The sequence below is a fragment of the Paramormyrops kingsleyae genome, chromosome 25 (genome assembly GCF_048594095.1).
Source record: "Paramormyrops kingsleyae isolate MSU_618 chromosome 25, PKINGS_0.4, whole genome shotgun sequence".
NCBI lineage: Eukaryota > Metazoa > Chordata > Actinopteri > Osteoglossiformes > Mormyridae > Paramormyrops > Paramormyrops kingsleyae.
This window is the reverse complement of record NC_132821.1, coordinates 27,940,639-27,964,964: the sequence shown is the minus strand read 5'-3', so window position 1 is coordinate 27,964,964 and position 24,326 is coordinate 27,940,639. Positions and strand designations below refer to the sequence as shown.

The 24,326-nt window shown below is 47.0% G+C and overlaps 1 protein-coding gene across 4 annotated transcripts in view; it reads right to left on the bottom strand.

Moving 5' to 3' along the window:
• Positions 1-19,387, bottom strand: part of LOC111853113 (DENN domain-containing protein 4C-like) — a 32,688-nt gene extending 13,301 nt beyond the window's left edge. For 2 of the 4 annotated variants that reach the window (XM_023829705.2, XM_023829706.2), the window contains exons 1-12: positions 18,955-19,386; positions 8,097-8,406; positions 6,004-6,256; positions 5,797-5,866; positions 4,736-4,905; positions 4,215-4,456; positions 3,746-3,812; positions 3,360-3,418; positions 1,439-1,583; positions 936-1,111; positions 737-837; positions 285-503 (exon numbers count right to left, since the gene is read on the bottom strand). In XM_023829705.2, the coding sequence (XP_023685473.1) occupies positions 285-503; positions 737-837; positions 936-1,111; positions 1,439-1,583; positions 3,360-3,418; positions 3,746-3,812; positions 4,215-4,456; positions 4,736-4,905; positions 5,797-5,866; positions 6,004-6,256; positions 8,097-8,395 (1,801 nt within the window). In that variant the 5' untranslated portion in view covers positions 8,396-8,406; positions 18,955-19,386. Of the gene's footprint in view, positions 1-284; positions 504-736; positions 838-935; positions 1,112-1,438; positions 1,584-3,359; positions 3,419-3,745; positions 3,813-4,214; positions 4,457-4,735; positions 4,906-5,796; positions 5,867-6,003; positions 6,257-8,096; positions 8,407-18,954 lie in introns of all 4 variants that reach the window. The other 2 variants (XM_023829704.2, XM_072707138.1) reach the window with 2 other exon arrangements.
• Positions 19,388-24,326: the final 4,939 nt, after the last annotated feature.

The following is a 24,326-nucleotide window of genomic DNA, read 5'->3' as shown; positions in this document are numbered from 1 at the left end:
GCTAAAGTGTTTTAGAAAGGTGGGCCGTGCTGCTCTCCATTCCATTGTGTCCCCGAGTTCCTCTTGCATTCCGGATCGGGTGCCTGCTGGCCCAATGCACATCCTGTGTTGAAGGCCGCCATTGTGACTGCTCACCCGTTTGTTATTACTGGACCGTGCAGGTCTGAACGAGTGCGGACCTGCCATGCCCCCGATCAGCGGAATTACTTTCCCCCTTAGCGGAAAGGCCAACGCCCTCATGAGACTGAAAACTGACAGACATTTAAAAAGCAGCATTGCAGCACCTTGCAGGTCGTACAGCGAGTCCAAGGCGGTGGCCTTCTCTGAGGGCGCCTGGGTGATGGGCTTGCGGTAGGAGCGGTAGCCCTTCAGGATGGAGGCCATGAAACGCAGGAAGGCCTCCTGCACCTCCATCTCCAGGCCCGTCTTCCTCCTGTGCCAGGTGAAGTCCGCCTCCATGGGAGCCATGTCCAACACCTGTTCCTCCGAGGATGTCTTGAGGACTATGCAGCCCATAGACAGAAGACATAGACAGAAGACATAGACATAGACAGATGCTCACAGTTCTGAACGACCAGGACTCATAACACAACCCTACTGACCCTCTGCTGGATGGGTGAATGAAATCGCTGATTCTACAGAGGCCTCGAGAGAATTATATGGAAAAACCAGCAGTAGATGAGACCCCTATCTCCCATAAACCCATGAGTGGGTGACAAAAGATCGACCGCCCCACCTGTGGTGAGCTGGTGGTACAGACTGCCGAGGGAGTTCAGGAGGTTCTTGCTTGGCTTCTTAGGAAGGTTCTTCCAGTTGCAGTTTCTCTTCTCATCAGACCTGCAGAGCAGACGGAGCGCGGGTCTGAGAGACAGAGGAGAAACACCCAAGTACGATGGGTAGGGTGGGGGTTGGGGGGGGGGGGTGCAGCGACTTACAGGTAGACGGTGTTGGTGTCCAGGTCCACGCAGACCACGTCGGGAGGGGGCTCATACAGATCGAAGTAGCGGGAGTCCACGCCCACAATGAAGGGGCAGGGGGCGTTGAGTACCCCCGCCAGGGACAGAGGGCATAAGGGGATGTAGGGGCACTGCCACTGCAAGGGGAAGATCATCTGCACAAAGCAAAACGCCGTCACTGCAGTGTCACAAGACAGGGCCGTCGGTGGCCTAAATATCACCTCAGCCGATGTTTGCTCCCACCGTCAGTTCAGTATAAGCTGTTCAGCATAGAACAGTCTGACAGGATTACGTTACTGTAACCCCCGGGCAAGACTACGACTCGCCGGAGCCAAAGACGTTTTAATCACAATTCATTCCCTTATTTGCGACATCAGTGTGAAGGCGAACACAGCCAGGACTGGAAGGAAGCTTCCGGAACGATCTTCCAGGGTTGACAGAGAGGGGAACGCGCCCCCCCCCCCCCCCCGCCGTGGACTCACCGCCACCACCGCCTCAGCCACGCCAGTCAGCACGTCCGGCCGCAGCGAGTGCAGGAGGATCTTGCTCTCCATCAGGACGAAGTGCAGCACCGTGGCACAGTGCTCCGCCCCCAGGTTGGACAGCAGGGTTCTGAAGTCGGCTCCGCTGCGGCGGACGGACGGAAGGGAGCAGAGCCAGGTTAGAACCCTAATCCCGGAAGTCAGACCGCTTCATCATTACGCACTAATGATGCTCCATTCAAAGGACCTACACCTTTAAAAAATAAATAAATAAAATAGCGAACTACATATTAGCCCTCGAAAAAGGGGGTGGGGGGGGTTATACGATATTCTGAGCTGACATGGGATATATGTTGACGGGCATGCAGATGTAATGGGGAAGGACAGAAGTAGGACGAGAACAGTGATTTATGGAGTAACTATATTTAAGAAAACACTGGAAAAAATGCTTTTGCAGACTGACATCTTTGATATAGGACCACATTCTTGTCTCCCTCCTAATTCCTACAGGGTACCTGGCAAAGTTCAGACGCTTTAGCCAGCAAAGATAAACGTGTTTATGTCATAAAAGTATCTACAGATTTAAAAACGACCTGGATCCCCTACAGGATCTTCACTGAGGTCCCCATGGCATCCAGAGTATCGCTTTCAAAACGAAGGGAGTTTCTTCTGGAAACTTCCAGACCTGGGCTGCCGCAGGGCCTTCCTGCCTGTTTTTTCCCCCCCATCTGCTGAGATTTCTGTTACCGGATTAGACAAAGGCTGCCTAACCCACCACTTAGTGTCTGACCAACTCGCTGACTATGCGCTGAAAAGGCCCTGTTGCTTCAAGGCAGGACACTTGATTCACTCGAGGCAGAAGCCCTGCAGGTAAATTTACAATTTACAAATGAAAAGTAGCTGACACCAGTCCCAAGAGGGGGCCTGTTACGGCATCTCTGAACATGCTGCTTAACAGCTGCTGCTTACCGAGATACCAGGCAGTATCCAATCTCAAACCCCCCCCCCCCCCCGCCCAGCCATTTTGAGTAAACACATCTGCTTTCATTACGCTGGTTCAATCAGCCATTAACCCCCTTGCTTATTGGAGCAGTGTTTCTCAGGCATAAATCTTTAACTGTGAAGCCCCTCCCCCCGCCACCACCACGGCACGTGGCTCTGTCGGAAAGCCCCCGCACAGCCCGCACCGCGCCACGCGGGAATCCACAATGAATGAGAAGACAAAAGCGCAAGCAGAGTTACAGTAGGAACCCATGCAGGGGATGTGAGGTGGTTTTCAAAGACCACAAACCACACTGCTGTCATGGGATCTGTTACTCCGAGCCTCTTCGTGCTGATTGGGCAAGCCGGCCGTGACGGGGAGACAGCCCCTCTCTGCTAATGGAGCCGGCTAATACGAGCCTGGTAAAACTGTTTATTCTCCTGGTAGCTACTGGAGGCTGCTTACATGGTGACAGGCGCTCAGGGAGGTTTTCTGAGTCAGTGCAGCTAAGCCGGGGGGGGGGGGGGGGGGCAGAGTGGCTGCTTAACATGCCACTGAAGGGAAGGACTGTGCCACTGGGTAGAAGCATGGAGACCAGTGCAGAAGCTGGAATAACAGACAGGCGAATTATGAAGGAGGGAAATGAGATCAACAGATTCCTCTCAGTCCAGCATAGAGAGTAAAAAGATTACTGTTAGACTCTAATTAGACCCGGGCTGCTTCCAAAACTATTAATACCCCCAGAGGACATAGCAGACTGTCATTTGAAGGGGATAGGAAGTGTGATCTGGAAATGAAAGGGGACACTAATGACCGTTTACGTGATTTTAAATAACAGGCCACTAGATGATCATGCGAGATGTTCTTCCTGAAAGGCAGGTGGGCAGGACTCCGGCAGCGAGAACCGCGGGGAAGTAACCAGCAACAAAACAGACCTACCTCAGAGGTAAAGGCGTGCAGACAGGCTGGGAGAGGATCAGGCTGTCGTGAGCGGAGAGCTAGAAGGATAAGCACAACACACGCCGCTCGTCACTCTCTTCCGAAAAGCCGGCAGAGTACAGATAGTTTCTATACTGCATGGGAGCACAGGCCGGGCTGCCGCTCCTGTCCTCCAGAGCTCGGCAGTACATTCCACAGACGTGCTGACGCAGGAGACTCTTATTAAATACAGGTGCGCGGATCAGGCGATCCGGGAACAGACGGACACGTCTCTACTATAAAACGCATTCCGTGCACAATTAGCATGGAGCGCTTCTTTCAGTAATGTGTATTCTGCAGGTCGTCCGTCACCGTAAGCACATAGCGACCCAGACATAGGATCTCACCTGGACCAGAATCCGGGGCCTCTGGGGAGACGGAAAGGACACATTGTGCATAAAGTGGGAGATGTGCCTGTTTGAAAGTGGGGGGGGAAGCCAATTAATTAATTATCACAAAAAAAAACAAAAAAAAAAAAAAAAACAAAAAGCCACATGATAGACAGTTAGAAGGCAGCACCCAATCAGGGGCTCACAGCATCACATGAGGGTAGAATAATCAAGAACTCATCAAGAAAAGACCCACGATGCTGTACTGAGGCGAATGTATCAACAGACTGAGGGGTATTAAAGGCACCCTGGAGAGGTCTACATGCAAATTATAACCTACTCAGAATTCATGTTCTCAAACATGACTTTTGCCAAACGGATTCAAGGGAATTAGATTGAGTGTCAACGTTTGACGGAGACACGGATCAAAGACGACACGACTGGTAAACGTCAGGCAGCGGATCCAAGCGGGTGGGCGGGGCCTCACTTCTCAATGGGCAGCGGGTGTGGCCCCGAGACGGACAGCTTGTAGAGGAACATGAGGAACTTGCGGAAGGACTCAAAGAAGGGCCACCGGGACAGCAGGCAGATGCACTTGTTGGTGTTGACCAGGCGGTTGGGGATGGGTCGCTTGTCCACCACGGAGAGCAGGCCCAACTGGACTTTCTGCTTCTCGTTTAGCAGCTCCAGCGAGTACTTCTCATAGAACTGGATGGCAGCTCCATACATCTGCAGGGCGAACGGGCACTTAAGACAGTCTGCTCCTGTAATACTTGGCTATAACAGCATCCAGTGCAGCTTACCCAAACACGAGGGGCAGGCTAAACAGCCGTATTACCTAGTTTGTCTCATGCTATTCAAATCCATTTAAGAAATAACGTTATGGGAATAAGTCCAAAACTACTTTGCATGACATTAAGACTAACCCTATTACTACCATCTGTGGTAGCTGAAGAGTTCAGTCTTGATCGCTTCAAGGGTCTGAGCTGTTGGGTTTTTAGCACATACCTTCTCCCCAGAGGACACGGTTAAGACAAACGTGGAGAAGATTGGCAACGGATAGCGGGTGTTGGGTTCCCAACACTCAATCCTGGCTCCCATGGGCAGGCAGAATAGGGGCACAGACTCGGACAGGGGGAAGGACTCATAATCCTCAGCCGGGTACCTGAAGATCAGGCCTGGAATGAAGCACAAGACAGACATACTGAGGTGCGTCGGGCAGACGACCTTCAACGACCTTCAACGTACGGCGACGCTCTTGACCAATCCGAGAGCTCACTGCCATGGTCGGCTCAAGGGGACACCAGTGCGGAGACCAATCAAAACACTGTTACTGTAAACTAAACTAATCACGATAACGCACTGTATACTGGCACCGTGTCAACCAACAAAAGTCTGGCCAGACCTCAGAGGTTTGTCTTCATAGGCGTTACACAACAACTCAGCCCTGATGCAGAGCAGATTGGTGAAAACTGCAAAACCGACAATAACAAATGGAAACAAACAGACTTCTGTTGACAATTTACACAGAGAAAAGCCATTAAGCCAGAAGGCGCAGAACCACACGTGACCTCAACTGAGTCAAAGTCAGGCTGACCAGACAACTATCCCAGAATTACTGAGATGTTAAGTATCCAGAATAGTCTGTCCTGGGTCACCTAAAAAGACATTTGTGCTTTACACATGATAGAAGATGAAAACTCTATACCTTCCTCATTACAGAAATAAATTCAACACAATGTCACCATGAACAGAGACCATTTCCCCAGGCAAACTAAATATAGCAGTAAGAAAAAAAATAAAGTGTAGCTTGGTTTAAACCATGTTGCCTCTAGCAAGGAAGCCGTTACTGCGAATGTACAAGTCTTAATGAGACTCGCTGTGATCTTGTGTCCCATTTGACTTTTAATATTTGATATTTATGGATGCATCTCAGCATAAAAGCTGGTTCATTAAAAGAAATCCAGCAGGAGATCAACAAACACAACCTAAGTCTCCGTCAGGCTTACCCACACATCCCATATCTTACAACCAGGACATACAAGACATGGCAAACAGGCAGAACCTACCTGCTGTATAAGGTATCGAGTTGGACGACGAGACAGACTTCTTGTAGCAGAGGAACACGCTGGAACCCCACTAGATGTTGAAGGAGAAGCAAAGTTAAGGCACTATACAGAGTCCAATCAGCACTCTCTACCCGGAAGCTCGAGCCTCGACAAATCATCCAATCTAAAACGTCACAAGTCATACACCCCTACACCGTGCCGGCTCACCATGCCGGCGTTGAGGTTCTTGACCACCTTGCAGAAGGTGTGTGGCGGCGTCTCGCCTTTGCTGCCGATGATGACGCACACGTCGGTGACAGCCAGAGTGTTTTGCGGCCGGACTGCCGGGGCTCGGCGGAAGGTCAGGAAGATGCGCTGCGAGGTGGCGGAGCTGTTGTTCACGTTGGCGCAGCGGCCGTAGGGCGTGGCCTGAATGACCTCACAGCCCGGGATCAGCCTCTCCTTACCCTCGTAGAGCGCGCTGAAAGATCAGGGCCACCAGGGAACAGTAAGAACCCACTACGATAGGGACGGCAAAACTGTGTGACCGGCAGCTTCAGTGATGGGGTAGTCTAAACGGGACCCTTCAGAATCCAGCACACGAACCACATTTTCTACATAGGCCGTCCAACCCTTCAAGTTTGGCTACACATTAACACACAAATGCACACACCTTTACCTGCAAGTCCATGCAAGGCTATCTGACTAACTAAGCTTGACTCTCTACTGGTTTGTGATGCAACGACTTGGGTAGAGTCAACAGGCGAGTTCAACAGAAGGCACGCAGTTTTGCGCGTTTGAAACACGAGACGGCGCGGGACCGCAGCGTGGCACAAAAGCAAGTCTCCCTCGAGGGCCCCCAAAGAACAAAACAAAGGCGGCGGCATAGAACCCGCTTCCCAGCTGTTACTTCTCCAGATGGACGGAACGGCAGTTTAAAAACAGCTGAAAGATGCGAGTGAGTTTGCTGCCCTCAGGAGACCATGAGAAACACACAAGGCGACAGCAGATCATGGCTACAACGTAGGTGGAGCTGAAACACAGCAGACTTCTCACATGTGGAGATGGACTTGTTTGTCCCACAGGGAGGGCTGGCTTCCTATTCCAATTGCTGGAGTCTCTGCTTTCTGAGTCACTCCCGCCTTTGAGCATGAATGCTATTTCCTATCGTTTCCTTTGCATGGTTTCATTCTTGTTCGTATCTGTCAAAATGACCTCAGGGAGGGCTTAAAGGGAATGGAAACTTCATACAAGTAACAAGCAGCGGGACCTGATTTAAAGGCACACACACGCGCCTGCATACATACGCTCCGAGAGGAATAATGAAGATCTATTTTTGGGAAACTTCAGACTTCAGTTAAACCCCTTGACAGGGAGGCTGGCACAGTCGGGACGTCAATTTGGCTAATTGGAGTTTAAAAAAAAAAAAAATCACAGAGAGCAAGTTTGAGTTACCAACAGGGAGGAAAAGATTCTGACATGGGTCCATCACTGAAGATACTCAAACATGAAAAGAGAGAAGGTTGCTGAGGTCGGTGAGGTTGCTGAGGTCGGTGAGGTTGCTGGAGGACTGTACCATGACAGGCTACCAAGAGTGGACCTGACCAGCCCCCATGATATGGTGAGTGAGTAGTCCTACTGGCCCCCAAACCTCACTCACGCTCTTGGTAAAGAGGCCCACAGATGCAGATGGAAAGCTGGCTCCAGAGAACTGGTTTTCCACCACGAGGATGACAGCAGCACGATGAATAATCTCTGACGCGGTTTTTCATTCTTGATGTGCCAACAACAGTTTTGCTTGTGATAAACAGTTCTCCCGCTACCAGCCCAGGGAAAGGAGGGAACCAGAAGCTGCAGCAGAACTTTCCGGACCTCAGCACTCTTAAGACCAGTGGAGGCATGTAAACGTAAACTCAAAATTAAGTTGTCTTCTAGAAGTTGAATGGTTGTCAGTTTAATGGAAAGCCCCACTGCTCACTACTGACAAGAAGACACTGTTCCCAGAGTCAGGTGCTGTTTTCTGGGGATGTTCTGGAATTGCAGACCTCCCTGCTGGCAGATTTGCCTAGTAAATCACTGCTCCTTCTGCCAGCTTTGGCACAAAATACTCAAAACATATTCAGATTCCACATAGAGTTAGTCATTAGGTGAGAGTTAGTCATTAAGTTCTACTATACAGGAATAAGGACATGCCTCTTAGACAACAATAGGGGAAGGGTTGCTTTGTCAGAGCAGCAACTTCCCTAGAGCTTTAGCATATAGGACAAAAGACAGGAGTTCCTCCTAATGATAATGTACCCCCCCCCACCATCAATTCTCACCCAATGTCGATAAGCGGGGCTTTCTCTCGTCCTCTCTTGTAGCACAGAAACAGCTCTGGGCTTTTCAAACTCCCATGGTTGAGGTTAGCCGGCTGTCCACCTGGAGTGATTTCCACACAGGTGAAGCCCTCTGGTACCGTCTCGCCTGCCGACCGGTTGATAACGGCCAGGTCGGTGATGGGTGCCTTGGGCCCGCTGGACTTGGTCTCCGACAGATCCTGCTCAATCGGGGTGGACTTCTCCGTCAGGCCGGCCACCACGAAGTAGTCCGTAACTCGGTGACCTTTGTCCTCGATCATGGCTGCATGTACTGTAGGTTGAAGGACACAGGTAGTAGGTAACCAGGCATCAGTGACAATCCTGCCGCAGAGCCTTGAGGGAACGGTCGACACTTGAAAAGTAGATCAATGGCTTGGTTAGACATGCCGATCATGATTCAGTCAGTTTCACAAGAAGGCACTCATGTAGGATACCCTTACAGAGTCGGAACTTGATTAAAATTCTTCTAACATTCTTCATTTAGAGAAATGGACACAAGAGAACAGATAAAAGCTTAAACTGATCTGAAAGATCTGAACTGAATGCTGATAGTAGCATAAGTGATTACAGGAGGGGTAAAGCACTCAAGCTTCCCTCAAAAAGCTTTCAGTTTAGCACTGGACATCAATCAAAAGGGATGACTGTCGTCACTCTAAGCTTGGGAATGTAGGAAGCAGACGGCGGAGGATTACCAGCACAAACACTGACGTCGGGCCTATCTGCCCTAATGACAAAACCAGAAAGGTGAAACCTCATAAATAAGGCCGTTTCTCAGCCTCCGTCTGACACGAATCCGATAAGGCCGAGCTCTGGCGGACACAGGCTGCTCCGTCCATGGGTGCTTAACAGTCTGACAGGAGGCTCTTCGCGTCAGAAGCCGGGGAATTTATGGAAATAGATTTATGGTTCTGCGCCATAAACCCCTGATTGCCTTCAAGTCTTCTCAGCTGCTCTGACACGGTTTGCCGCCGATTGGCCCGTGGTCTATGAATATTCACGTGAAATCGCCGAACATGAATTACTCGGACGCCATAATAGCTGTTTACGAAAAGCCACCATCCCGGACTCACAGAAGTATTAAGAAAAGATGCACTCAGCGCAAAACACTGGTTCTTTGTGTGGTAGCGTGCTGGCCGAGCCATTCTGCTTGGATAGTGGGACCACAGTCTGTAATTATCACACACACACACACACACACACACACACACACACACACACACACACACAGCCTGAACAGTAAACATCACAAATGGACACATTTGAAGTCTGAAGTCAGCAGCCTTTCAAGTGGAAGCGAAAAGGACAGGGTCATCCACAATGTACAGGATCTACAGCCGCATGAATATATGACTGGGGCTAAGGAGGCCATCAGGCAGCCATCTTGTGCTCCCGGACTGGCCAGTACACATGCACAGCTTTCATTGACGGTAAATCTAAATCTAACATACAGGTACCGTTTCTAAAATGTAGCATCGCCTTCCTGAAGCCAAGCCGACATGTTTCCCAGATGCACAGGCACCATGCTGGGCTGTCGCGTGGATTGACTCACCCTTTGATCAGCTTGGTAAGAAAAGCCTTTAGCGTATCCTGTGTAATAAAAGGGTCTGCTTCAGGAGAGGGGGGCCATCAGAATAAGAATTATACTCACAGATCATCCCACACAGTGACTGGGTTTGAGATCTAACCCGTTTTTTTCCCCGCAGAACTGAAAGGGAAGGGAAGTCGAATGCATGGTCCTTTGGACCAGCTACAGATGAAAGTCCTGCACGTTGACTGGCCACGTCAAGTGGGAGCGGACCTGAGGTCAGATGTTTCGTGGTGGCTCAGCCGCCAGCATAACCTCACTTTGAAACAGCCTCCAATACGAGGCAAAAGGCGAGTCAAAGAGATGAGTCACGACGTGCTGGCTTATAATTTGGATGCCTGATGTTTATACTTTCGTAAAAACAAATATAAAATTTTTACCAGCCTCGTTTCATCTTTCAAACAAATGTAATGATGTGGAATGCGTCATTATTTAATTGCTACATCTCAAATAAATTAAAAACGAAGACTAATAACATTATTTGGAACTTCTTGTATTTCCAGAGGAGGCCTACAGTACTTGATCAACTGAATATAGGTGCTAATACCCTCATGACACATAGCTGTCGTTTGTAAACCACTTTCCAAAATGTCCCTGCTAAGTACACGTCCAAAGTATGGAAATATTTTGGGTTTACTATAAAAGATGAGTCCCATTTTGTTTGTAAAACTTGCCGTACTGAGCTGAAATATAGTGGAGGAACCAGAAACTCGAGACTGAAACTAAAGAATTTTAAACATAAGGGCATCAGTCGTGTGCCTATGCAACTGTAAACTATCGATGACTGACATTTCTGAATTTATAAAAGACAAAGAACATTCGGAATTCTGCTGTTATAAATTTGAACAGTTGATAATACATACAGGTCGTTGCTTTTTTATGTCCTGCAAACCGGTTGATTGTATCGTCACACGGTTCGTCTTGCCCAAGGCCAAGCGATACACAGCCCTACTGGCTGTCATGGAAGAGCCCCATGTCTGGTAAGTCAGGGACTTTCTCCAGGTGACAGTCTGCTGTCCTGCCCAGGACCATCTGAAATGGGTCTTTGTCCTGGCATGCCCCAAAGTTCACTGCATCGTGGCTACATCTACCCAAGCCATGGTCATATAATGATCCTATGACATTTGTGACTTTGGCAGAAACCACGAATACAAAATGATTCATGCTTTGACTATTTTTTAAAGACACAGATGATGGTTGTGTGTGAGGGGGCAGACTTCCTTTCAATTAATATTTGTATTCATCACTGGAAAATATAAATATGCAAATATGGCCGTTCTGGCTTCTGCCATCTGGCTTACAGTGCGAATTTCCAGACGAAGTGATCCAAATACTGAAGACGTTGGGGAAAACACAACAAAGCTGACATTTCGCTCTGCTATTGTGCTCAGGGTTGTACATTCTTCAGGTGCATGGAAAACTACTTTGTATTACTGCTGGTCAGAACAGCGCAGTGTCTAGTTAGAAAACTGGGTAGGTGCAGCAAAGGTCTCTGCTCTAAGGTCTCTGCTTAAGTCTAAAAAGTGAAATCCAGGTCTTTTCATTGAAATGGCACTTTACAAACCCTCTCCTAGCTCACAGTGCCCCCCCCCCCCCACATGGATTTGGTGGTCCCCTTACCCAAGACTAGTTTCAGTAAGCAAACCTTGTCAATTAGACACTGGTCCAGCCCAACTGCCTTTCTTGGGATTTTAACTGCAACCTGCCAATCATTCATTCAGGGCTTTAATGACAGTGTCGGACTTTTCCCACCGCAAAGCAAAATCCTCTAACTCGAAACTTTCATTTTGAACAAAATGTGTCATTTGGTGTGTTTAGTCTTTATATGACAGTAAGAGTGTTGTTTTGTTGTGCTGTCTTTTCTTTATTTGACAAAAAGTGTTTAAAGTGAGCTGTGAATAATTGGATGGGGGTAGGGGTAAATAAGTTTATACTTCGGCCTACTTTTCAAACATCAAAGACTGGAAATATGTTATGTAAATATGGTGAATGTGAATATGTGAATATGTTTGAAATACACAAAAAAAACAAACAAATTAGGGAAAGGCATCAATGAGGCATGCCTCACTCCAAGGGTGACACGCGTCTCCCTTCTTACAATTTGAGGTTCAACATGTTAACAGAGCCGTGCTTCAATACCAGTAATTAAGAAATTTGCAAAGATCTCCTCTAGGCAGCAGATAGTCCTGTTGCAAAACACGGAGACACGTACGGTGGCATGCTTTACAAGAAAGGCGGGGGTGAAATTTGTCATGCAGAATCCGATAACCTACAGAACTGGTGTCATTCAGTTCCTTCAGTTGTGTAACTGCCCCCCGCCGCCCGCCGCCCACCCCCACAACCAGTCTGCCCCACCCAACCCCCGAGGCTGTTTTGTATTCAGTATCGTACAAACGGCACTGCAATCGATTCCGGCTCCTCAACTTCCAGTGGCTGAGGCTGCTGCGCTCATAACAGCGACCGGGGGCTGAAGGCTGTGTGTGTCGGTGCCTCACGGCTGTAACCGTAGCAACATTAAAATCTGATAGCCGTGGGTCATTAAACAGGCTGCCTGTTGCAGACCACAGGAGGGCTGCACACTAGGGGGGCCGTGAGAGAAGACGGGCCGGTGTGGCCTGATCAAGCCGGCCGGCTCCCAACAGACCTGCTACATTCATATTCCAGTAGCCTGCAATAATCGGCATGATGGTTGCGAAAAGGTATCCCCATTACAGGGATCCGCGGACAAAAGGCAGGAGAACAAGGGGTTAAATAACCCGTGGAAGATCAGGAGGGGGGGGACAACAACAGTGACTCAAAGAGAAGCCGCTATGACTGATGGTTCAGGTGACCGTTGCTATGGCTCTGACCACAGACACGGACACACACATACAGACACAGGCCTGTAGTCATATCTTTGTGGGGACCGTCCATTCATTTCTATGGGCAAAACAAGTAACCAAACAAAACACTTTTGGCATTTTCAGTTCTCTTTGACTGCAGTCACAGATTTTTTATATAACCGAGTTTCCTCCTGAGGGGACCAAAAAATGGTCCCCACAATGTAATGTACATCTGACCCCCACACTCACACACGTACTGCCAGTCGCTCTTAAAGGACACCGCAAGCCAAAAACCATTTCGCTACTTGGCAGAGACGGTCTCGCATGACAGCCCGTTCCCCACCTCTTCCCGAGTTATAAACATACGACTCCTGACTAACTGAGGATAAAGCACGTCTGGATGAGGTAATCATCACAGAAACAGTAAGTACGATGCAGCAAGGATTACGGCAAGACGGAGAGGTCATCCTTCTGGCAGAATGCAGTCTAGAAGGATTATGCCACATCATGATTAACCTGGAATTGCAGAGATGCATACAGTCTTTCATTCCTCATATTCCAGCAAAGATCTGCTGCTGCTTCACGATGCCACCACTGAATGAAACTCTTTATTATATTTTTCCTCACTGCAACTGACCGTAATACATCTGAACTATATTAAGCAAAATCAGAACTAAAACTGGCACAATGGTGGCCAAACTCCCAACTGGGTAAGAAATGAGGAACAGGGTATTCGCAATAACCGGTTTTTGGAGGTGACATCAAGCTGACAAAGAGGAATCGGAAAGACCGACTTGGCTCAGCTTTACCAAGCCTGAGTCAGACCTGCGCTTCTGGGACGCAAAAACTACAGCTGCACCGAGGCTGGATCAAGGCTGGATGGAGACAAAGATGGAGGTTCACAGTCCCTGGCAGGTGGTCACCGTGAGGTCATGGGAATTTCACTTAGAACATTTTTGTGTGAGGGCAGAACGAAAAAAAAAATGATTGGTTCAGAGAGAGGGACAGGATAAAGAGTAGCGTGATACAAGAAGAGACTGTGCAGTAAAAGAATAATTTATAATACGTCATGCGAAATGGGCATGAGCATGCGAGAATATAATGTCGATAAAGGGCAGGCAGTGTGGTAACATGCAGTGGAGGGATAGATGCAGATCATCACTGGCAGTGAGGCGACCTGATGGCTTCATATTCAAAACCACACTATTTATACAAAAACCTGCATTTGTTTTTTTTAAATATAAGGAAAGTCCAGGCCATTGGTTGAGATCTGTAAACAAAACAGCCCCCCCCCATAAGCTTCCTGTTAAATCCTTTTGCGTCATGGCAGCCCAGCCAACCACTTCCTCATGGAGGTGCCGTCACTGCCACATATTCCCCAGGAAGGAGGAAGGTCTCACTAGTCTGCCTGCGGGGGAGAACCAGACATTCCCAGTGGTTTCCCGCTCCGCCATCGCAGAGCCTTTCCAAGGAAATGGCTCCGTGAGCCAGGCTCGTCAGACGGAGCCAGTTGTCCCTGGAGCTCCAGACGCGTCTCTGGTCTGGACCGAGTCTCCAGCTGAAACCTGAGACACCCTAGGACAGGCAGGTACAGGTACGGGTCCCGCATGGCAAAGACCTGCTCTGTTTCATTATTAAACAGTCAAACAAAGCCTCTGGCACAAAGCAATGCTGCTGCCCTCTTCGTTTTAGCTATTCCCAAACCTCACTTCACCCAGCACGCACACACGCACGCACGAACACGCACGCACGCACGCACGAACACGCAAAGAGCAATATGAACCAAAACGACACGGGAGCGGCCAGATCCTCGTTACACGCCGAGCTGGTGATGTCACACAATACAGATCCCACGGGGGGGGGGCATGTTAGGCAAGGTGGGGGGTTGGAGACATAGATCAGGTGTCAGACTTGGCTGCTCCTTCTACCCGCTGGTATTTTTACATGAGTGTGTGGAAGGACAGGCACAAACCAGCAGGTGGCAGGACCTGGGGAACTTGCTAGAATCTTGTAATATCATTACGCAGCTAACTTTAACACCACTAATGAGCTACAACGTCACGCACCCATTTAAAAAATCAACACAAGCAAACAACCTGTACATTTGAAGTCCGAGTACTAAGATAAAAACACAATAAAAATCTGTCAAAACATTGAAATTAAGAGTCGACTGGTAGCTCATTGGTTAAAGACATGAACGTCTAACCCGGAGATTTACAGTTACAAGTCCCATGAGCGGTCAGAAAATCTGCAGCGAATCGGGTGCATAATTTCCCACTTCATTAAAGCCTGTAAAATTGCTTTCGATGATAGGATCAAGTAAATATGAAGGATGCGAAACGCAAAACGAAGACAGCTTAAGTTTACTCCGCTTCCAAGGTGAGTCACACTCCAAGCAGACGTAACTATTAGTTGCACATCTCTTGCCCCGTCTCCCACCGGTCAGCAATGGAGGGGGGGCACAAACTCACCTGAACCGACTGCCATCTTCAATGAGAAACTCAGTCCCTAAGAAACTGAACAACAGCAGTACTTGCTTACTGTGAATGGGAGACGTTTTTTGGGGGGTCACATGACTCACATTAGACTCCTGCCTGTATGGACAATGAAAACAACGTCAGTTACAGTTAGTTTTAATTTCGCAAGGCAGCCAGTCAATATCCGGCGATTTGAAATGATACAACACGAATCGGTTCAAATATCGATCACATGATCAATATTTTCAATATAGTGAAACATAAGCTGATTTTAGTGGAATTAATTTTGATTCAAAAAGACATAATAAACGCTACTTTTTTATGTTAACTGAATATTGAAAAAAAACGCACGCCTCAAAAACAAGAAAAAAATGTACGCGCAAGAAACATTCCATCTTGTGTTTGTACTTGAATAAAAAATGTACTCTGAAAACACAGGAACATAGGTGTACTAAATTACATAACATATACTGTAATGTATTGGAATCAGCTTTCTACTAAGGTGAGTCTCTAGACTACTTTGTGTGTGAGATTATTTCATTGATGGTTTTTTTTTGCCGTTTTGGTGCATCATCATGGTTTAATGATATGAATCAATTTGTAAACTGAGTTGATTAAATCGTATTATGGCCTTAACAATCAACATATTGATTAGAATCGATGAATCGTTACACCCATAACAACAACAGCATTACAACAACATACACAACAAGCGGACTTCTATTTATATAGTATAGGGAAACATAATCTCTTGCGCTATGAGGTAATACTCCATCCTGTTTCTGACGCGGGAACAGAATGTGACAGCCCTGGGTCAACAAACCGAATCACGTAGCGTCTGATAGGAGACGAGGGTAAACAAATAATCAGCAGTGCGTGCACATCCACCGCGTTATTTACAGAGACAGCCCCGGCGGAAAGCAGAACTGCATTCGCTGTTAGCAGGGAGAGAGCGACGGGACGCTTAGGGGCTGTTCAAGCTAAGCAGCTGCCATAAGAGGCCCAGCCACCATCGCCTGAAAGGGTATGAGGCTGAGTGCTGTGTCCTGCCCATCATAGGCCACTCTATAAAAGCAGGAAATGAGTTACACGTGCCATGGATGAGCTGCGATTTTCAAGACAAGACGTTAACATAGCAAACCTCTTCCCAAGAGGGCACGCGTGATATGGGTGCCAATTCTGGGCCTGGGAGTTGCATTATTAATGGACAACTCACCTCAGGTTAATATCAGTTACTTATAAGCCTCTCTTCTCACCAGCCCATAACGGCACGAGGCTTCACCTCACAGGGTCCGCTCGTGACGTTTACGACCCCCCCCCCACCACCACCACCTACTCACTGTACCATCCTGCGGGCCTGACCACAAGGAGACCGTTCTGGAAATGCCACCAGGAAGAGCCTCAAAATGTCACGGAGGCGACAATCGCTTTACGCGGTCCGGCACAGCAGGCCGACACAAGCTCGCCAATCACCGCGATTAACTTTCTCGGTTAAAGAGGTCGCTGACAGGCTATTAAAAGCGTGATGGACGAGGGTGTAGAGGAGGGATGATGAACAGCAAGAGAAAATCAGTACTACACATGTAGCTGGTCACTAAATAATAAAAAAAACACATAACAGGCATCAATATAGCTGGATGTTGAACTGAAAGTATTGTACAATAAGGTAGAAGCACGTCACACACACATTCTCATATAGATAAAAAAATTATTATTATTATTATTATTATACATTTGCCAATGGCAGGTGATGGAGCTGTATAGCGATCAGCCACATGCCGTATGGAAAGTTGCGTAAATTCTCAGCACATGACACAACAGCTGAATGGCACTCGACACACCAGTAATAACTGGACACCACACAGGAGTCCCCTAACACTGAACAGCCCGGCAGTCCCAGGAATAAACATGAACCCTTCTTAGGTGTTCAGGTTCTGTCTACTGCTCTGCCTTAACGTATCAGTGCCGGTCATCTTCCTAGGGACGATCAACGCACACGTCTTCGGTATGGATGCCTGCCCTCAGACAAACCACCGTGCGTTACAGCACAATGTTTCTCTACAGCCCGATATATTGCTAAATAAAATGTCTATAAATAAAGTATGGGATTACTGAGGTGAAGGACGCATGCAGAGCGAAGTTAAACAGAGGCCAAGATTGAATACCGTCCTACGGTGTGGATGTTCACCCAAGATACCTACCTGGTCGTAAACTACCAGCAGCCAAAACCATGACACTCTCTCATTCCCTAGTCGTACGACACAGGTCTGTCATTTGCGGCAGCCTAGCCTACTGTGAGCTTCCTTGGCCCTGGGGGGGGTTAAAGTACTATAGTACTGTTTAAGTGCTGCAGTGACACAAAGTTCTGTCAAGACTGCGTCAAGTCTTCCGTCTGCTCCCGGACGACCGTGCATGACTGGCAAAGGCTCATCGCATAGATCCAACAAATTGTTCGGCCCCCCAAATAACATGCTTAGCAATGCTGATTTGGGTTTTACTTCCTGGAAAACAGAAAAAGCATGTGCATACCGGTCAAAACCAGTATACGGCCGCGGCTGAACGGCAGTTTCACAACTGGGATGTGAGAATGACCGGTGCCAGTGCCGATCCGCGGAGAACCAACGAGGCGAAAACAGGTAACTGAAAACCGCGGATTTGCTATGGTTACGGCGACACCTGCATCACCCGAACACGAGGCCTCGGCGAATTAGAGAGGCCGACACACCTCAGCATCAGATGACCCAGAGCAGCACAGCATTCTGGGATATCTGCTACAGGGATGCTGCGATGCAGTAGGTGTTACCACCGGGGCACAATTCACACACTGCATTGCCAAGGATGGGTCAAAAGACAGGTTCTGCTCTCCGGGGACTGGGGCTGTGATGATGACAAATGAGATAATTCATAACATGTAATGGAAAATAGAAAAGCAATGTGTCAGAATAATTCCACACAAGTCCGAAAGCTCCAAACCAAAGGGTCACATTTAACAACACTCTCCATTACGCATCCCAAAAAGTACCCGGATGTTTCTGGACGCTCTGAAATTATGAATAAACACGGTATGAGATTCAGAAAATAACTAGCACCACCCCCGTCCCCTGCCCCTACACCGGGTGCAACTGATGGGCAAGGGGGCGGGGCACTGGAGAGGAGATCATGAAGGGACATTGCGTTGGACTGAGACGTAACCCGACAAACTCGATGCTTTCGGCTGACAGTCAAGATAGCTTCGATCATCCACACGGAACACATGGCTGCATTACTTTCTTAATCCATATTTAAAGACGTATCTGTAAAAATGCCGCAACAGATGCAGGAGGGAAGGCTGATCACGAAGGGTTAACAATCCCAAAGTTTGAGTCATGTGTAAATATTGAACTTTCCTTCCTGACAACTTATTCATGTTGCAGGGTTTTTTCTCATTCTGAAAGCAAATACCGCGCAATATAATGGTAGCCCGTACCCGCGTCCATTCGAGCTTCTAGATAAATCCTATTCTTCACATCGAGGGTTTAAATGATGCATTATACTCTCCATGGAGGGTAATAAGTGCATTTATCTTTCATCCGAGTCGAATGGGTCGTGAAACTCTACCCCCAGCCCTTTGAAACCTGCACGACAATGCATGCCCAGCTCTTCATATAACCACCGAAATCCGTCTGCCAAAGTGACTCTGTTTCCCGCTAAGGATCCACCCGAAGTGTGACACGACATTGCACGCATTATATATTGTTATAATAAATGGTGATACATTATGGAGTACTACAGTGTAGCCAGCGTACCGGATCGCGGTGGATCCCTTCCGATCGAGCCCACGGATGAGGCTCCTTTACTTTCCACCAAGTATAAGAAGAATAAAGCTCCAGACCCGAGAGTCAATTACTCTAATTAACTAAAATACCGAATAAAAAAATTAATTAGGGCGCACTTACCAGCTGTTTACAGCACTGAGGGAGACGCTGACATGAAGACAACTTCCAGTTCTCGTTAGCGAGAGAGAGGGATATATTCCGCCCTGACGCAGATAATAAAAGCCTGGCTCGGAGCTCACGGATATAGCCACGCAGTTATTTCTTAAATTGATCTTTCCTTCCTTCCGGATGACAGCCGTAAAGTTTGTTCTCCACTTGTTTGCTGCCCGCTCTCGCCTTTCAGCGGCGACGCGGCGCCATGTTTCTGTTTTCTTACTTTTGTCGGCTGCGGAGGTCCGCTACTGGAGGCGGACTGGACCCGCCCATATAGGTACAGCGACTGGGGCGAGAAAACACCATTTCCGGCTCTTTCGTCAGGCCGGTCTGCTCAGCGCTTTGAGCCGGAGACGCCGCCGCCGGTAGCAACAGGTGTCTGGGGTCCGGAGCGGAGAGGGTCCGCATTTTCACCGCGTTCCCCGTGATGAGTGTCTGTGCGGCGGCTTTGCGGCTCCGCACATTAATCCGCCCGCAATGGCTCTGCCGAGGCGGGCAGTACAGTGTCTAAAATGTCACATAAAATGATTTAGTGGGTGTATATATGAAAAAATATACATGAAAATATATTAATATATATGAAAAATCATGCAGTACGAAATGGTTCTGTAACTAATATTAGGTCAAAGGGAACTCTATCAAAAAAGGAATTGTATTTGTTTATTACAGTTTTTTTTTCTTTTTAGAAAGACAGTGTCTTCTTTCAAAAAGAGAATAAAAGCAGTGACCGTACAACTACTCACAGTACGACATTCGCACATGGACGCTTTTACTTTATGAATCCGGGTTTTGTGTTTTGAGGATCATTTTATCTTATCACTCGTGACAGAATTAAGGGTGTCGATGCAGATCTTCACCATAATGGTGCGCATCTGAGAAGTCTACACTCAAACTGGTGAAATTTTATGACATAATCTCTCCAAATGTGTCCATAGACATATCAAAGGAAAACACGGGAAATATTGCAATTACATTTTTTGCTTAAGTATCTAATTGCTTTATTAGCCAGCACTCTCTTCGTTAGGCCTAGTCATTATATCTGTGTCTGGGCTGGACTGGCACTCAGGCATTCCGTACATTTTCTCGGTGGACTGTGGGATGGTTTTAGTGGGGGAACCCCAAAGTCCAGGGCTTATTTTAATTCCTAGTCCAACCCAGGCTAATTTTACTACTGCAAGCGTTTATTTGGCCGCCTAATCCAAATGACGTCTACAGCTTATTCATCGGAACATGAAAATTTGAATGCGTCTGCTGCGACGTGTTATATTGAAGGATTATGTAAGATTGTTATAACTGCATATTAACCGCAGTTTATCTTATAATATAATCATACGGAGGTGTCACACAAAAAGAAAGAACACCATATATAGGAAGTGACTTTTCGTTGGTCAGTCACACACTGACATCAAAAATGTTAGCGCCCCCTACTGAGAGCGCTTCCACATTATTTTTTAGTTTTCTTTTTTCTTTTTTGCATGTCTATGACAAATCTGACATTTTAAGAAGTTTCCTTTACCTTTGCAAATATCAAATGTCCAAATCTGTTCAAAAGCCTGACGTAATGAAAAATAGTTTTGCCAGAGTAAAATTTACAGATTATTTGCTGAATTTATGTCATGTGCTGTTTCTTCAGATCGCACTACTGCAGTATCTAATGTTTCGACTTTAGGTTAATTTTCAGTAGAGAGGTAAGGAGCATGCGCTGATTACAGTGCGTTGCTGCACCTGCCACACGACAAACCACCGCAGGGATGCAAACCTGAGTGCAGCCATGCAGCAGGTGATACCTCAGCACCACACTAGTCCGAATGAACCAGTGTGAGGTTTTTTCCAGTGGCTGGAGTGCGAATCGTGCCACCAACCCCCAAGTTATTCCCTGTAAGTTGGAGGACCTGCTTGCAGGGCTGGTTGTAGATTAATGTCATAACCAAGATGAAGCAATTGCAGGTTAGGGGCCTTGCTCACGGACCCAGTGGAGTAGTATCACCCCGGGCATTCACAGGATTTGAACCAGCAACCTTCCAGTTGCTGGCACAGATCCCTAGCCTCAGATCCGGCACTGTCGTCCATCATTTTCAGTGATTTATTAAAAACAAAAAAACCTCTAGGACAGGGGTCTCCAACTCCGGTCCTGGAGAGCTACCATCCAGTAGGTTTTCTATCCTATCTGGCTTCTGATGAGCCACAGCTGTTCTCAGGTAAATACCAGGGCCAGCTGTGGCTCATCAGAAGTCAAGTAGGACAGAAAACCTACTGGATAGTAGCTCTCCAGGACCGGAGTTGGAGACCCCTGCTCTAGATATTACAATGTATTGGCGTATATTGACAAAAAAATGTATCTGCCAAATAAATAGAAATGCAAAAGTAAATGAATACTTTTGCAATTTAATGGCACAGAGTGGAGATTCTTCTCAAATCCAGTTATCGCGCCTTGTAATGTTCTTAGATTTATGAAAGAGCGACGCAACGAATGAACTAGTAAATTAATCATCATTTATCATGCATCCTTTCTCATTAAGTGGATTTTCCAGTTGTTCTTTTAGTCATCTTATGCATATTCCTGGAAACCCTGGATATAAAGCCAGACACACCCAGCGTGGGGCTGCAGAGCAGTCACACGCTTTCACAGACGCGGGGGGGGGGGGGGGGGTCTCCAATTTATCTCAGCCTTTGGTCTGTGGGGAGATGGGAGTCCCAGGAGGAAACCCACGGAAGCGCTACGTGCACCCAGTCAGGGGCCGTGGTCGGATATATCAATCACAAAGACATCGTACTGTACACCTTGACTGAAGCAGTACCACAGCAAAACAAAGTGTATTTCATGAGAGGATGAAAGTGTTTAAGAAGCTCGCCCATTGGTGGGAATTTATCATGTCCCTCTCGTTCGGGACCTGGAGTGTTTTCTGAGAGGAGGAGCCTCATAGTTGTTTTTTTATTTTTTATAATCACTGGATTACAATAGCGTTTACTGTGGCAGGGGAATCACTGAAGATATCTAAAGGCACAAATCAGGAACTATGTCTTTACACTGATTTCAGCTGTTTTGCTGTATCGTAAAAAAAAAAAATGCACGTAGCAATTTCCCCGGTTAAGTACCGAGAGGTACAGTAAAACAGAAGTGAAACTGAGTCATGGAGTCTGAGGTTAAGCTAGGATGACTTTGACAGTAGTTCACGTCATTCGTGCACATCCTCATGCTGTCAGTTTCTGGGAAGGTTTAAGATAACGAATCAATGGTTCACATGGAGTAAATAATGGGGATCTTATTAGGAGTAGTCACAGGAACACCCATCATCTTTGGTGTACCGAAACATACTGTAAACACCGCGCTCCAGACAATAATAGTCGTTAGACTAGTTCATGTTCTTAGATTAGATGTTGACATAACTTCCAATTTTCCAGTGAAGGTACAATCGGTTTGTCTTTTGGCTTGGTGGTCATACATTAGCTCATGTCTCTGGAATTACAAAGGCAATCAAAAGTTAAGATACGCCAAGCTGCCTCCATTGGAGAGTGACGGTGACCTGGCCACCTCACCTAAACATGATAGAGATGGTTTTGGAGGAGTTTCAAGCGGTCAATGAGAGCTCAGCATATATGTAGGACCTCCTACAGGACAGCAGGAAAAGCATCCCAGGAGGCCACCTCATGGAACTGGCATGGAGGAGAATGTAAGGCTCCAGTCCCTGGAGCAATTTGGGGTAAGGGTCTTGCTCAACTGCCCAATGGTGGGATCACTTTGCCGACCCAAGGATTTGATCAGACAACCTTCTGAGTCCCAACCTACAGAGCTGCCCCTGTCCACAACAAATATTTTTTTAAATACTTTTAATGCATAATTCCATAAAAGTTATTTTATGGAATTATGCACTGACAAAAGTACTTAAAATTTTATATTACAAATTATAATTATTATAATTACAGTTAAGACATCAAACTTTAAAAGTTATTTTATAGTTTGATGTCTTTGTAATTATAAAATGTTAGTACAAGTAAACCTATGGGTAGGTGCGTCCAAACTGGCACCGTTTCCTGTTTGAAATATGTTTGATTAATCAGAGAGCATAATTCTCACATTTCAGAAAGTGGCAGGTGCAGTGCCTTGCAGAAGTATTCACCCCCCTTGGCATTCTATCAATCTTGTTCCCTTACAACCTGGAATTTAAATGGATTCTCAATTTGATTTTAAGTGATGGACCTACAAGAAAAGCTACAGATTAAAAGGGAAAAAACTAAAATAATTCTAAAAATACATAAAACTGAAAAGTGCTGCATGCATATGTTTTCACCCCCATTGCTTTGAAGCCCCAACTACTACCTTCAAAAGCCACTTAATTAGTTAAATAAGATACACCTGTGAGCAATTGAAGACCAAGGAACTCTCCACACAGGTCAGAGACAAAGTTGCAGAGAAGTACAGATCAGGCTTGCATTACAAAAAAAATCCCAAACCCTGAACATCCCAATGAGCACCATCAAATCCATTATTAGAAAATGGAAAGATTATGGCACCACAGCATATCTGCCGAGAGGGTCGTCCACCAAAACTGGCATTAATCAGCTCTCTTTTCCCGTGCATCCCAGCAGTGAAGCACGGTGGGGGCAGCATCATGCCCCCATGTTTTTCCATCGACAGGGACTGGGAAACTGGTCAGAATTGAAGGAAAGATGCATGGCACAAAATAGAGGGATTCTTGAGGGAAACCTGGTTTGTCTTCCAGAGATTTGAGACTGGAATGGAGGTTCACCTTCCAGCAGGACAATAACCCTAAACACCGCTGAAGCAACACTCCAGTGGTTTAAAGAGAAACAGGCGTCCTGGAATGGCCCAGTCAAAACCCAGATCTCAATCCAATTGAGAATCTCTGGTATGATTTTAAGATTGCAGTACACAGGCAGCGCCATCCAACTTGGAGCTGGAGCAATTTTGCCATGAGAATGGGTAGATGTGCCAAGCTTGTGGGGATGTAACCATAGAGACTTGTCACTAATTGCACAATAAAAAAAAAAAAAAAAGCTTCCACAAAGTGGTAATTGTGTTGTGTAAATGTGTTGTGTAAGTGAAATACAAACCCCCCAAATTTCCTTTTAAATTCCAGGTTATAAGGGAACAAGAGAATACCAAGGGGGGGGTGAATACTTTTGCAAGGCACTGTAGGCCCAAACAATTCCAAGCAGACACCCAGAAACTCTGCAAGTGGTCTGAAACTCCGTCTCTCTTCATGGTTGCTGCAGGCCTACATTAAGACACCACCAGGTGGAGCCAAAGTGCAAGCCTGGATTTAAAACTACTTTTTGCATGAACTGAATCTGGCACACAAGTTTAAAACCAGTCAAGG